This window comes from Rana temporaria, chromosome 12 (genome assembly GCF_905171775.1).
Source record: "Rana temporaria chromosome 12, aRanTem1.1, whole genome shotgun sequence".
NCBI lineage: Eukaryota > Metazoa > Chordata > Amphibia > Anura > Ranidae > Rana > Rana temporaria.
The window spans coordinates 34,667,319-34,683,444 of record NC_053500.1 but is presented as its reverse complement, the minus strand read 5'-3'; the positions used below and the strand labels follow the sequence as shown (position 1 = coordinate 34,683,444).

The following is a 16,126-nucleotide window of genomic DNA, read 5'->3' as shown; positions in this document are numbered from 1 at the left end:
GCCCGCACAAAGATACGCGGTTCTACGTGAATCCGGGCCAATGTGTTTCTGTTTCAAACTAGGAGGTTCTTATATATATATATATATATATATATATATATATATATATACACACACACATCGATTTGCCATTAGATCACAACTATCAAATCCTCCTACATTTGAATAACCATGACTTCCTTTCTGATCAATCCAGATTCACATTTAGATTTTGTATTTGGTCAGTCTGAGTCAAATCAAGCCAAAATGCTTTCCCATTGAGATAATTTGACCGTGCACACAATTGTATTACAAATCGATCATATTATGAGGCACGTCTCGTGGAAACAGATGTGATCAATAAACATACAATCATAAGTTAAGATCTTAACCATCAATTGAAATCCCCCCCCCCCCCCCCCCCAACTGCGGAAAATCAATCAACAGGTTACAGAACATTGCTATAGGAGACAAAATCAATCATTTATCAAAGCATGTATGGCCACCATAAGAATTCCTATTTTGGTGGCCACATGCACTTCAAATATTTTTTAAATCCGATCAATGTCCAATTTGATAAAAAAGAGCAGATTGCTATAAATTGAGCTGGTCGAGGAGGGATGGTCATCACTGAGATACTTTGTTCATAAGGAGAAGGGGGAAAAGGGGGGAAAAGGGGGGAAAAGGGGGAGAGAGGGGGAGAGAGGGGAAAAGGGGGGGAAGGGGGGGGGGAATGGGAGGAGAATTCCACCATTCCCAACTTTAGGCTCCTTTCACACCTAATGCTGATGCAGCCCCCAGCAGGGGTCCAGTGCATCTTGCTTGTGTCCACCCATTGCATCCCCATTCAAAAAAAAGAAGTCGTACCATGCAATGAAAAGTACCCTATGAATGGAGGTGGACTTTTCATTCATTCTCCCATCCTCCATTCATAAAGCGCTTTTCATTTATGGAAGCTATACGGTTTCTAGATATATAGAGCAGGGGGTGCTTTTTTCTGAACGTGGTGAACCCCCCTAAATAAGTGTATTTAGAAAAATAGAGGTGTTTATTGTAACCACATTAGCTCCAGGCCCTTTTTGACACTTGTTTACCTCCAAATATATATATATATATACACAATTGCAAAAACGGTTTACTGAAATCTTCAAAATCATGTGAAAAATTGCATCGCTATACTATTTTTCCACATGATTTTGAAGATTACAGTAAACCGTTTTTGCAATTGGAACACATTTTTTGTAATTTTGTAATTTTTTGTTGAATATTGGTGGATGATTGGGAACCCACCGTGACATTTCTCCAGTAAAGTCTGAAATAAGAAAGGGAAGTAACCCACCCGAAGTTTGGAGAGATATACATTTATATTACCTCTTCCTGACAGATTACTAGAGGTTAGTGCACATGATTTCTGCTCACGGATTGGTTGCTAGAGATTACTGTACAGCAATACTGCTCACGGATTGGTTGCTAGAGATTACTGTACAGCAATACTGCTCACGGATTGGTTGCTAGAGGCTACATCACATCTCTCTGCCTGCACACCATGGACTGGGGAGGTGAGCAGGACTTTCAATCATGCCCCTTTACCTCCCCAGTGGGCAGCATTCAGTAAAGGCGATGGTGAATATGACCTCAGGGGGGCATAATATACATGAATGCCGCCTTTATTTACATACGAATGCCACTCACTGTCGCATATTACATATGAATGCCTGTTATTTACATGTAAAGACAGGGTCTGCAGGTGAGTCACCCGTACACAATAGAGCAGCATTAGTAGCAGCAATTCACACTGAGATATTGGGACACAGCACAGGACAAGGGAATTTAAACTGGGATAGTTGACAAGTATAAGGCAGCTGCTTTGGGCTCCACAACAATTTTACCCTGCCTTAAAGACGGCCCTGAACAGGACTCTTAGGAAACTTTCATTTGATCAGTGGTTGCAGCGCTGATCACTGCATTCTGACAGCAGACGAGTCAGAATACAATAGCACTGTGGGGAGGATTCCTTGATCCATCTTGCTTGTGTGAATGGAGAAAGCCATTTTTTTTTTCAATTGGCGAAAAAACTAAAAGGTAATACCGTATTTATTGGGGTATAGCGCGCTCCCGTGTATAGCACGCACCCCTAAAGTTGCCCCCAATTCCTGTGGAAAAAAACATTTTTGTACTTACAGTTTGGTGTCTTGCGCGGCGTCCATCGGCGGCCTCGTCGGGACCGGCGTCCGTCTGCGGCTTCGGGTGTCCTCTTCGTCGGGTCCGGCGTCCTTCTGCGGCGTCCTCCTCGCTCGTTTCCCACGCGGGGTTTGAATACTGCGCCGGCATATACCGAGCGCAGTACACTCGGGCAGGCTCGGCTACTATCGCGCTCACGTCCTGTACGTCCAGGACGTCAGCGCGAGAGGAGCCGAGACTGCCCGACAATACACGTGTACTGCGCTCGGTATATGTCGGCGGTATTTTCAGGGCAAAAAAGTGCGCGGTATACGCCGATAAATACGGTAAATCAAATAAATAAATCTATGGCCAGCCTTAGGCACACGACCGAGTTTCTCGGCAAAAACCAGCAAGAAACTTGCGGGGATTTTTTTTTTGCAAAGGAAACCGGTCGTGTGTACATTTTTCAACGAGGAAACTGTTGAGGATCCCGTCGAGCCAAAAAGAGAGCATGTCTTCTTTTTCCTCGACGGGAATGGAGAAATTTGCCTTGTCAAGTTCAGACAGCCTAACAAGGAACTCGACGAGGAAAACGATGTGTTTCGCCCGTCGAGTTCCTCGGTTGTGTGTACGAGGCTTAAAGCGGTAGTTCCCCCTCAAAAAAAGTGTTACCCTTAGATTGAGGCTCATTTTGTCTAGGGGAATCGGCTAGTCGTTTTAAAATCGAAGCTGTACTCACCGTTGTAGAGAGCGATCTTCTCCGCCGCTTCCGGGTATGGTCTTCGGGACTGGGCGTTCCTATTTTGATTGACAGTCTTCCGACAGGCTTCCGACGGTCGCATCCATCGCGTCACGAGTAGCCGAAAGAAGCCGAACGTCGGCGCGGCTCTTTACGGCGCCTGCGCACCGACGTTCGGCTACTTTCGGAAAATCGCGATGCGATAGATGCGACCGTCGGAAGCCTGTCGGAAGACTGTCAATCAAGAAGGAACGCCCAGACCCGAAGACCATACCCGGATGCGGCGGAGAAGATCGCTCTCTACAACGGTAAGTACAGCTTTGATTTTAAAGCAACTAGCCGATTCCCCTAGACAAAACGAGCATCCAGCTATGGGGAAAAAGTGTAATGTGCGGGTGAACCTCCGCTTTAAGGGCTTTCTTCTACTTTATGTAGAAGGGATTAAATTGCATCCTACTTGTCTAATTGAGCTGCCTAAAAAACCCCATTCGGGAAACTTTCTCTGTTTATCGACTTTAATAGCCCTTCAAGTATGCCCCGTTTCTCAAGTTTACCCCTAGAGTAGGAAAATCCATAGTAGCATATGGACAGCTTAGAAGTCCAACTTTCAAAGCCAACCCCATGGACATCTATAAATTCTTTGGTCTAATCAGCTGCTAAAATAACAAACTCGGAATGCTAATGAGCACCCAATGCTGGCATCACGAGCCCGTACAAACACGAATGAAGACGCTAATGTTCGCATACACTGATAGGAGTGTTTTACGGGCAATAAACCCAAACAATCACAAGCGGACCTCTTCATACATGAACAAATAAAAGGCAAATATCTTAACCCTCCTCCCAAACATTATCAACTAATTAACCGCCATCTACGGCGATCAAATGATAAAACAATTGAGTTGTAAAAGCAGATTATGCCCTATACCTGAAGGTTAATAGACTGTCTATTTTGCACCCACGCACACCTCTGATGCCCCCACCCAACCTCTTTGGTCCCTAACCCCCCCCCCCCCCCCTCTCCCCATGACACGCACAAGGTACCAGAATAGACAAGTCATTGATCAATCAGAGATGAGTGAGTGTGTGCTCATAGGGGAAGCAAGGGAAGTTTAAGGAAGGAGGAGGAGTCTGGCTTATTCTTCAGCAATCACAAGACTTATAAAGCCGTAGACATCAGAGGATGAAGCAGAATCTTCTAAGCAGCCTACAAAGACAGACAGAGAGAGGGATACAGAGGAACCTGAAGCATCCTTACCTTCCTGCACATTCCCTTCCTTCCAACAGACAGTAAGTAACTTCTTCTTATGCCATTGCTTATATGAATAGCACCAACATATACCGCAGCACTATGCAATGTGGTGCATGTATACTTAGGGCTTCCTTAAAGGAAACCTAAAATTGAAACTATACTGGGGTTGGTCATTGTTCCTCCGCTGAAAATGCTAGTTACCCGTCTGTCATGTTGAACCACTGGCATTTAAACTTCGAGTCACTGAACAAAAAAAAAAAAAAAAGTCTACTGTTCTGAACACCAGACAAGTTGGAAGTTCCTTTTTGCGGACTCGTTCCGGGTCTGCAATTAAAAAAAAAAAAATTTAAGGAAAGCAATGTGTGCCAGGCGACTAGCATTTTCAAGATGGATCAGCGATGGCAGCGTTTGCCTTTTTCTCTTGACGGGTCCGCTTTAACACCAGCTCTACATCCCTTTAATTCTTGAATTGGCCATGCAGCATTCTTGCACAGGTTCCTAGCTCAATAGTTACTAAATCAGGCAAATTCTGAAAACATGACCTGCTGGGGAGTACTAAAGAAAGCAGTTAAGGAAACACTGATTCCTGCTTCACACTTGTACGCTGTGAATTTAAAGCGCTACAAGGTGCAAATATGCATTGCGATTTCTGCTTGCCATGTGCAATTGCAGTGCCAATTTGTGAGTGGTCACATCTGAAATTTTATTTTATATAAAAACTTGGCAAAAAAAAAAAATGTAATAAGAATTTTGCAGGGATGTGAACACTGGACTGCGGTTTCAATCGGGTGCCATAGAGATCTATGGAGCTGAAATTCTCACCGCACAGGACCCTTTTTTTGAACTGGAGCAAATTCTCACGACATGCGAAATTTCATTGGAAATAATGCTTTTTTTAGGCGACATGTGCTTTTTAGGTTGCATCTGATCCGCATAGAAAAATCGCATGAATACAATACAGGGCTGAGGTTCATTTACTAAAACTGAAGTGTGCAAAATCTGGTGCAGCTCTGCATGGTAGCTAGTTTCTAACTTCAACTTGTTCAATTATATAATGACAAAAAAAAAAAATGGAAGGTAATTGGTTTCTATGCAGAGCTACACTCCCCGGTTTTAGTGAATTAACCACATTGGAGTTGATTTACTAAATCTGGAGAGTGCAAAAATCGGATGCATCTGTGCATGGTAGCCAGTTTCTAACTTCAGCTTGTATAATTAAGCTTTGGACAAAAAATACTGGAAGCCGATTGGTTTCTATGCAGAGCTGCACCAGATTCTGCACTCTCCAGTTTTAGTATATCAGCCCCAATGTGCCCCAGCCCAGATAATCCGTACTTGTTCCAACGTGTTCACAAAATAAATTAGTGGAGATTCTCTTGATAATTTGTAGGTGATCTGCAAGACACCATCTTCAGTAATTGATCTGCTAATCCTATTGACAGATCAATACTTGGTATTCTGTATGATATAATGTATGTGTATCCTGAGGCTGTGTAATAATAATCCTAATGTCATCCCTGCATCAGAAACTCTTTGATCTTTAAGTAAATGTGCACATATCAAAAATTAAAGTATATATTTATATATATATATATATATATATATATATATATATATATATACACACACACACACACACACGCATATACATACATATACATATATACATATACATATACACACACACACACACACACATACACACACACCTAACCATGCAGGTTATGGTAAAAAGGGACTAAAGTAATTAAAAAGCTCTCTAAACAAAATCTGCACAGTAAAGCTTTCCTAAAACAGAAAGGTAATCACATGTCCGATTCCATAATATGTCCCAAAATAGATGACTATTCCTCATTTCAGGACAGTTGGCAAGGCCATGCAAATCATTCCAAAAAGCCAAAATTTACATCCAGAACCACTGGTAGAAATAATAAAGCCCAATATTTTTGAACCATCCATTCTAAAAATTTCACGACGTCGTTTCAGGCTTTTTGCCCATCAGTGCAACGTATGAAAACCTATTGAGTAGCGATTACATTTTTTGGGTTTTGGATAGTAAAGAATGGTTAAAACCCATCAGTTCATTTTTTGCTGTCTGTGTCCCATTGGGGAGATTTTACTCTACTTCCTATACCAGTGATGCAACCGGAAGTCAGAGGAAATCTCTACAAAATTAAGGCAATTGCCTACGCAACTGCCACCAAAACAGGTATTCCCATTAGAAGATTTCCGCTCACCTCCTGTTCTAGGCGCAGCAGTAAATTTTGGACTTCCCCTTACCGTTTCGAGGACAATGGACAATCGGTGCAAATTTAGATTGGCAAATCTCCCTAACTGGCACACAGAAGGCAATAAAAACCTGACAGTGGTTCTAACCCCTCTCCACCCTATGCAAAAGTAAACTAAAGAGATTTGGCCTATGCATACATTTTGAGGTTCTTGATGTATTTCTGCTATACAGTAAAGCACAACTTTATGGTCAGGTGTGTGTGTTTATGTGCCAATTAAAATTCCTGATGCAGACCTCATGTGGGTAGATGAATTGCGACTGACCACAGAACCCATTTTGGGATCTTGGTTAATCCCAGAGATTGGGCACCAAGGGAATGATCACATAGTGGCCACAGAGATACAGCTGCTAATCAAACCAACCATTATTGTCCAGATCATGATGATCGGACATGATGTCTGTAGGAAGCTTTGCTCTGTTCTGTGTGTAAATATCAGCTAGCACATGGGGGAGGCTGCATGTTATTGCTTATTTTTTTCAGGTTCTTGTATAGTGCCATCGATTTATGCAGCGCTTTACAATGATATGCATTATACATTCACTTCAGTCTCTGCCCTCAAGGAGCTTACAAGCTAAGGTTCCTAACACGCATACATTACTGTACTGATGTTGCCAGGTTAACGTCTTAAAATGGACATGTGCTTTGTCCATGCAACAGGTTCACTTTACTGTTAACCCCAGCAGCAGCATATACTACTGAGGAGCATGCGACTCTATCAGCGGTGGTGCATCCATAAAGAGCGCAGGAGCGCCGCCCCCCCTCTCCTGTGACCGCTCTAATTACCATAGATAAATTCATGCATTGCATTAATCTAGCTATCTATGGTCACTGCTGACACCTCCTATTCAGGTGTCCGGCCCCTTTTTGGTCTGAATTACAATGGTGGGTGTGTTTTTTTGGAAGCACCCGATTAGAGCTATAGGCTCTAACATTGGGGAAAAAACATTGGGGGTCAGGGAAGTAATGGGAGGACACCGGACACTGCCTGCCGCTGTTATCTGGTGCCCACCCGAGACAAGGTAAGTGCCAGGCAGGGGGTACAGTGGCCACCCCCCCTCTCCTGGCACCGCTCTAATTACCATAGATAAATTCATGCATTGCATTAATCTAGCTATCTATGGTCGCTGCTGACACCTCCTATTCAGGTGTCCGGTCCCTTTTTGGTGTCCAGTCCCTTTTTGGTCGGAATTACAAGCGGCCAAAAATCCGAGAAGCAGGCGCAACGCTGTGCATTCGCTTCTCACTCAGCTGTATGTTAGGAAAGCAAAGGAATTCACTTTCCTACCATTGAACCGCCTCTCAGCCAATCAGGTGCAGACACCCAGCATTTCAACACAGGCGAAAGGAAATGGTGCCCTCAGCCCAATGCAAGTTCAAGGTAGCAACGTTGGGCTTCCTCTCATGCTTTCCTGGGGCAAACAGAACAATGGTAGAGCAAAGGCAATGCAATTGTGGGTAGTGGTGGGGGCCAATATAAAAAACAAAACAAAACAAAAAAAAAAATCACACCTTTTATTAAAATCTTAGGTACCACTATTTAGTAGACCCCCAGCACCATGAAAAAAAAAAAAAACCTTGTTCTGGTGAAAACTGTCTAAAAAGGGGCCAATTTCCCTTTACTTCCTGTTGTGTCTTGTTGTGAGGACAGGGGGTTTAACCATTTCCAAAAATGAAAAGTTTTGGCTTTAAACATACTTTAAAAGGGAACTGGTAAGCAATACATCACCAGCAAATTTACATATCAGGAATAGGAATGAACCGTTGATATTTAAATAACATTTTGCAACCCACGTCCAACATGTTTCCAAGAACTGCAATTTAGGGAAGACTCCGTGAAATGTTGGTAAATCCCTAAGTGGTTTAGAAAAACAAAAGTATTTGCTATGAGCCAATTGTTATCTGAATCTGTCATTAGTTATGTCTCTCAAAGACTCCAGTTCTGAAATCTCGCCACCCGTTAGGACTTCTACCTGACCGTCTACAATATGGCTTTTCAACAGCTCCTATAGCATATTTAGTAATAAAAATACAAAGCTTACCTTCTATCTTTATAAAGCACACATTTAAATTAATAATTCTGAATATAAATATGGAGTCTTTTACCTTGAATCCCCTTTGCACTTACCCATGTGCACCAAGGAAGACAATACAAGTACATAGTTAATGCGACAGTTGTTTTGAATCTACCTGTACTGGGTTTTCCTGGAGGAGGTGGTGGGGGACAAGGGCTGTTGGCTATTGGAGGATACTTTGATCACACATACACACGGAAAATCTCTGTACAATGGGTGCTGATCATATGCCAATAGAAGCAAGGGTTTAGCCATGCTTGCTTCGTGTCTGCTCATTGGCCAAGTCACAAGCCAATATCCCTATTACCTGTCCTTCTCTCTGAAGCTTCAGCTCATATATGACCAACATTACCCTTTCAGATTTCATGTATTTTTGCAGCGATTGGTCAGGTTTATACAGCAGGTAACCCAATTGACCGTTTTTTTTTTACAGCCAATAAGGAGGATTTTATGACCTCAGACCATATGTATTGGTGCTTTTGTAAATATGTTTGAGATGACTCTAGCCAGTAAAGTATACACAGATTCATAATTACATACTTCCTTAGTTACACATTGTAGCATTTGTGATATTTACCTTAAATAATTATCCTATGATATACAATGTACATTAAAGGCTCAGTAGAAATCATACACTTAATATCGTGGATACTGGCCAACCCCCTTTTTTTTTATGACACCTCGATACAGGCACATTGTAAATGTCTGAAACTTTAGCAAGTGGTAAAATTAAAGCGAACCTGTGCCCATATCATGGTATTAAGACCATCACAGGCACTCATTCATCCCTGTATCTTATGCCCCGTACACATGATCGGATTTTCCGACAGCAAAAGTCTGATGTGAGCTTTTGAATGGAAAATCCGACCGTGTGTATGCTCCATCTGACTTTTGCAGTCTGTAGCAATTCTGACGCGCAAAAAAGCATTGAACTTAATTTTATCGGCTCGTCGTAGTGTTGTACGTCACCACGATCTAGACCAGGGATATGCAATTAGCGGACCTCCAGATGTTGCAGAACTACAAATCCCATGAGGCATAGCAAGACTGACAGCCACAAGCATAACACTCAGAGGCAGAAGCATGATGGGACTTGTAGTTTTGCAACAGCTGGAGGTCCGCTAATTGCATATCCCTGATCTAGACAGTCGAAAGTTCAGAGAACTGGTGTGTATGCAAGCCAATCTTGAGCAGAATTCCAATCGTGTGTACGGGGCATAAGCCTTCATTCATCTCTGTATCTGTAGGTATTGTGAAGAAATTCATTTTTAATAAATTGTGATATTTAAGAATAAAGATCACAACAACATTTAAAAAACACAGCTAAATAACTAAATCCAGGCTTGTTTTAAAGCTCATACTGATTGTTAAAAATATGCAAGTCTGTTGTCCATAGTCCTGAGACAGGTGCACTTTTAGGTTCTTTTCTCATAAATAGGCATAAACCTTAAGTAAGTGGGCTACATTTCTGCGAGTTGAAGGTTTAATTCCTTGTATTATATGCACTATATGGATACAAAGTTTGCAGACCTGGCCATCACTCCTATAGGAGTTTGTTGGATATTAAAGGGGGCGTGGAAGGGTGCGTGTCCTACGCTTCCATACTTTTGCCAAAATCAAAAATATTAATATAGAAGTTATCATTCTTCCTTGTGACTAGAACATCCTCCACTCCTCCGGGAAGGCTTTATACCAGACCTAGAGTGGGTCACATGGTTCTATACATGTGGTAATGCACATGTGTAGGCGTGAATGGGCCCATAAAAATTCCCTGCAGCACATGGCTCTGAACCAGCCACTACTTGAAATTAAAATTTTCATGCAGCAAAATGTATACAATTTGAGAATAAAATGGACAAATGTGAATAGTCACTTTGTAGCTTACTGCAGATTATCTTCTAATCGGCCACAGAATGAGAAGAGGTTGCCTATAATGGGATTACTTGTTGGGGGGGGGGGGTAGCTGTAGAAAAAGTCAAATATTAATTTCCCCTCCTCCAATAACTGTCTAATATACAATTACAAAAATAGGAAAAAATCATTCCGAGCGCACCCCTCTCCCAATAGTAATTCCTGAAACTTCTCCTTTCCACTTTGCAGTTTCTGATGTATATGATCCAGCATCTCTTGTTGTAAATTTAGGATTTCAAGTGTAGTGATTGACCACTAAAGTCACAAAGAGGTACATTAAAAGTGGGTTATCTGCAATACATAGCCCCAAACTATCCCCGATTTGAAACAAAGTCCCTCTTTCCTCCTCATTTGACCCTCATTTTGGTCTGATCTATATAGTTGTATATAAAATTCACTATTTATCCTTTAAAAAAGGATTTCGCAGTACTAAACCCTTCATCCAATTTCAAAAGGCAATATAAAGGAAAAGTAATTGTTAAAAAAAAAAAATAAAAAAAAAAAAAGCACTTGTGGGTTTAACTTTTTTGTAGCATTCTACTTTAAAGGGGGCGTGGAAGGGTGTGTGTCCTATGCTTCCATACTTTCGCCAATAGGTGGTCCTCGTTCCCATCTCAAAAAGTTTTGAGGTATGGCCAACATCTACTAAAAAATAAAATATTACGTTGTGTGCAAGGCATTTTAATTTACTACTTTAGTGATAGATTACTCCTATATTTGTTTTACTACATTGTATGTAACCCCCATCCTAGCTACCTGGACCTTCGCAAAAAAATAAAAATGCTTGCAGATTTGTATATTGACATACTTGATGACGAAGAAAGAATCGTATAACCAATGGATGAGGGGTTAGAAATGAAAAACTGTGATATCCAGTTTTGGGGGTCCAAGGGAAGAGTAGAAGAATCAAGGCATTGGACACATTTTGCACCTGATAGCTTGAGTTCAGCAGCTCTTTATAAAATAAAATGGCCCCACCAAGAATTAGGGGGGTCATCCGAATCAGGAAATTCAAAAGTATTTGAGCCAAAAAGAGCACCAAATAAAATTGTCAGAAATCCAAAGCCTTTAAAATTTCACAAGTAACAAGAAAACATCAACGTGTCTCAGGGCCAAAGAAAAGCCCCTTTATTGGGGCTTCAATAACATATCAAAAGTATAGACACAATCTGTGGCTGTAGAAATTCAGAACAGTCAATTAGTTGTGCCAGCGTCGGCAACAAATTAATGCGTTGGCTGCCTTTTCTTTCTTTGCCCAAAAAAAAAAAGGCTTTGGATTTCTACGACATTTGTTTGGCGTGCTTTGTGGCTCAACTATCCAGTTGAAGGGACACTCATTTTTCAGGGGAGCAGTCATCTCATACCATGTAAGAAATTGGTAGATGTATGAATTTCATAGTAAATTGTGTCATCCTGTAGTTCAAGGTCTGTGGACACTCACAGACCTACTAAAAATACAATCTTTTGTGTTGTTCCTTCAGATGGTGACCTCCTTGAAGCTCTGGCCAATGATGGTAGCCATCACAATCTGCGTCTTAATATGCCTAGGAACGATAGTAGAGGGATATCCACCCAAACCGGAAAACCCTGGAGAGGACGCTTCACCAGAAGAAATGACCAAATATTTGACAGCCCTGCGGCATTACATCAACCTGGTGACACGGCAGAGGTGAGTAGCTGGTTTCCTTTGGCGCAGTTTGGCTGACAAATGTTTGTCAAGTCTAAGAATACTTTTCACACTATAGTATGTTCTGCATTTGTAACCATTCTCTTACATACACATAATCATTAAAACGTGTATATAAACCCAAGAACAAAATTAATACATTGCAGCTTACCAGTCCTTACATGAGGTGGCTGCATTAGTTTTGTTTTTTTCAGGTTTCCTTCCTTTATTTCCACCTAGTGATATGGCCAGTAACTCACTTTCTGTCTTGGGGTGACAACACTTCCTCACTGTACTGTATTTATGGAGGAACAGTGGTGTCACCCTAGGACAAGAAGGATTTTAGATTACAGAGCACTTGTCTCCTCTATAATATAGGGGTGTCTGTAGTCTCAAAAATAACTGCCAACACTGCTATTAGAGAAAAATAAATAAATAATTGAGACACAAACCCTTTAATATAAGCCTGCCATGAGAAATTACAGGAGGGCGATTATGGACTCAAAAAAACGTTGGCTTTAATTTTAAACTCAAACTGAGTCACAGACCCCAAAAATCTGAATAAATAGAAATCTTTAACTGCAGACTTACGATGGGTCATTGAGACAGTGCTGAAGCAAACAGCCAGTCAAAAAGCAATTTCCATGGGAGAAGTAAACAATGGCAGCCTCCATCTTTCTGCCATGTTAGGTTCACTTTATATACAGGTTTGTCAAGTAGTAGTATATTAAATGTATCTTCAATGCATTTTGTAAGGTGGCAAATTGAAATTTTGGAACAACGGGTCTATTTAATGTGGTACATAATTTTATCTTTTCGCTTTTACTATAATACGATTTTACGATAATAGGCTTACGGCCTCATGCGCACTAAGCCTTAAAAACTCCACTTTAAGGAGCGTTTGACATTTCTTTCACTGGCCAGAATAAATTAGAATTCATGCCCAAGCACCTAAATACATTTACAAAAATGCAGCTTTAGGCACCGTGACTAACCCGCCTAGCACCCAGCCTAGGTGCCTCCTCCGAGATGCAGCTTCCTCCACTCTGGAAACAGGAATTATAGCGTAGAATTCCACCCAAGAACTAGACAATACTAGCTTAGGTGCAAGCTGGAACTGACTTTGCACTTGTAACCGCTCACACAATATATACCACACAAAAATCACATAAGAGCTTAATTACATTAGCCTAAACAATGCAAACCATAATAGATGTTTATTACCGGTAGAGTACTGTTAGCAGTACATTTAACAAACATCCCACAATAGTTTGGCAAGGAGGCGACACTAGCATACAGACAAACAATAGGCAAATCAATTAACAATGGGGATTCACATCTAGGAGGCACACAACAGCAAATTCTACAATGTGAGAAAGACACCTTAAAAAAGGGGTTGTAAAGGTTCCCAAAAAAATAAAATAAAATAATAATAAAAACTTAATAACTAACATGTCATACTTGCTTCTCCTGTGCAGCGCGTTTTGCACTGAGTGGCCCCAATCCTGGTCTTCTGGGGTCCCTCGGCAGCTGTCTCGGCTCCTCCCCGAAAGAGCTAACCCCCATCATGGGAAGCTCTCTACCAAGAGGGTTAGCTTGCAGGCGCTCTCCTGTGATACAGCCGGTGGCTATCCAGGTCCTAGGTTTTCCAGAGTCTGTTTTTCGGGAGACATGGACCCGAATCTAAAGCTAAACCATGCCAAAAGGGTCCCCCAGGCACACCCCCCCCCCAAATGTCAGGGCCCACAGTCAGTAGGCAAGAGGCTACTCCGAAGTCCCCTCCAAAAGCCCCTGTCCTGGTTGGGTCTGTCAGCAGTGAAGAATAAAATCTGGTTAGAATTTACAGGTATTGTATTTATTCCTACTAATGGTCTACTTATATTTCAGGTATGGAAAGAGAGACAGTCCCGCTGACAACCTGCTTTCTGATCTTCTGTATGGTGACAACGGAAACTACAATAGCAGATCACGGTAGGTGTTGTCACAACATAAGCAGCCATATTTGATGAAAGCAGTTCAGACTGCAAAGGTGAGATGGAACCCGGCAGCGGTCATATTATACAACAACCAATAACAAAATGGTGCCTAAATCGACACACTGTCCATGTAGTGCACCTTTTCGTCAAGAATCGCTTCAGCTTAGTCTCCGGCCCATAGGAGAATCTAATGTGTTTCACCTAATGTGGTGCTTAATCATAGAGACTACCAATGCATTTAGGTCTAAAAATACCTATCTTAACTATCCAATCAATTTTTATCTAATCAGACAAGCCCTAGCACTACATGTTTGTTGGAAGATCTAAAAAGGATTTGTGTGTGGAGCTTAAAGGGTTTCTTCTCGGTTCCCCCAATTTGAGCACCTCTCCCTTACAGAGTGCCCCCATAGCAAGCCGCTTTCTATGAGGGCACTCATGCATGCTTGTTCTCAACCTGGCTGTGTCCATAAGACACAAAGAGCTAGGCTCATCCCTGCCCAAATTGCTTCTCTTTATCTTCTGTAGGTTACACATTGTAACAATCCTTTTATAGTTATAAAAATACCTTAAAAGCTGAAGTTTAGGTATGGCAAGGTTTACATATGTGCCATACCTGTGGGATCCCCGTGGAAGCTGGAAATTTCTGTAGTAGGCACCACTACCTGCCCCCATGCTGAGCAACTGCCCTGATGCATTATGAACACAGGTCACTTGCTTGGCATAGGTGCCATTCACTTTTGCATTTTCTCAAGCTGAAGTTAAAGTATGGCAATGTTGATTGGATGAGGTGAAGAGATGGAAGTGATGTCACAATCTCCACCTCACCCAATCAAAAATGCCATACCTAAAACCTCTAGCTTTAAGCCAAGTGTGGCCAAATGCTAGTAGATTTTCGAACAAACAATCCTGCTAGAATTCCTATAAAAATTCTCAGTACATTCAATGACTTGACAAATTATCGTCATCCAATAGTACTTTAAAATTTTGCTGTTAAATTAGACTTTAAATAAGATGGGCTTTATGGAAAGAAAGCCAAATACACTGTTAGAAATTTATTTGCGCAACAACAATTTTTCATCCCGCTCTTTCAACATTTTCTCATCACTGCCAAAGAAATTGAACATTGACAACACCCCAATAATACTTAGAAAAACAAAATGTTCTTGAAATTAATTTTGAACATATTTCTACTAGTGCATGGCCAGCTTAACACAATACAAGAACTCTATTCTGCCTGACTAACCCTGCCCTTTTCATCTCTTCCCAGGTACGACGACTCCTACTATAAATGGTGACCCTTGGAGCCCTCCCCTCCCTCTGCTCCCCAGGTGACCGCTATCCCGCCTTCCCTTCTTTTTAAACGTATATTATTTTTACGCCATTTTGCATTCTGACTGGTTCCTGTATCTCGTCTCTCCACCCAACAGAGTGCAGAGTGGTCCGCAACACCCTCCCCGGGGTGTGTGTGCAGAGCACGCATGTGCGTGTCGTGTGTGTGCGCCATTTCTTCCAGAGCTGTCTCTCCCATAACACACAATCCGTAATGTCTGACTGAGAAATTTACCATGTCCAGATAATAAAAGCAAGTTTAATGGAAGTGACACAGTCCGAGTGTGCGTCTGTCCGATTTTTTTTGCACCAACACTTTCTACACTCAATATGTCAAAAAGCAATGTAGAGAGCGCGGTCATGCATAGCAACCTGGCGCCTTTTCTCATTCTGATGGCTGTAAACGGACTCTAAAAAATGTAAAATTGAATTGGCGATTAAAGGCCACTGTACTTTACACAATGCATTTGTACATTCAATTTAAAGTCCTCTCTGTGCAAAACCGATATTTTGACTTTTGCATGGACAAGGATGAGCTATATTACCCACCACCACCAGCAAGTCTCAGACACTCCTGCAGCAGACTTCATCTTGCATCCATAAGGAAGAGTTCACGCCTCCATACAGAAATAGAATATCTCTTGCTGGATTTATGTATTTTATATACTGGAGAATAGAACAAGGAGTGTTGGAACACACCAAGGTGAACGGGAAAACCCCAAAAATCCCCAGGTGGACAGGAACAGAT

General features: G+C 41.7%; 1 protein-coding gene across 2 annotated transcripts; it reads left to right on the top strand.

The window, feature by feature from the left end:
- Positions 1 to 4,045: 4,045 nt before the first annotated feature.
- PYY (peptide YY) lies at positions 4,046 to 15,657 on the top strand. Of its 2 annotated transcripts, XM_040330741.1 has the most exons (5): positions 4,046 to 4,171; positions 11,889 to 12,076; positions 13,961 to 14,044; positions 15,317 to 15,377; positions 15,477 to 15,657. In XM_040330741.1, exons 2-4 carry the CDS (start codon positions 11,889 to 11,891, stop codon positions 15,342 to 15,344), a joined length of 300 nt encoding a protein of 99 aa, XP_040186675.1. In that variant the 5' UTR covers positions 4,046 to 4,171; the 3' UTR covers positions 15,345 to 15,377; positions 15,477 to 15,657. The 2 variants fall into 2 exon arrangements, with proteins under 2 accessions (XP_040186675.1, XP_040186674.1); XM_040330740.1 differs by having other exon boundaries at positions 4,047 to 4,171; positions 15,317 to 15,657.
- The last annotated feature ends 469 nt before the right edge of the window (positions 15,658 to 16,126 follow it).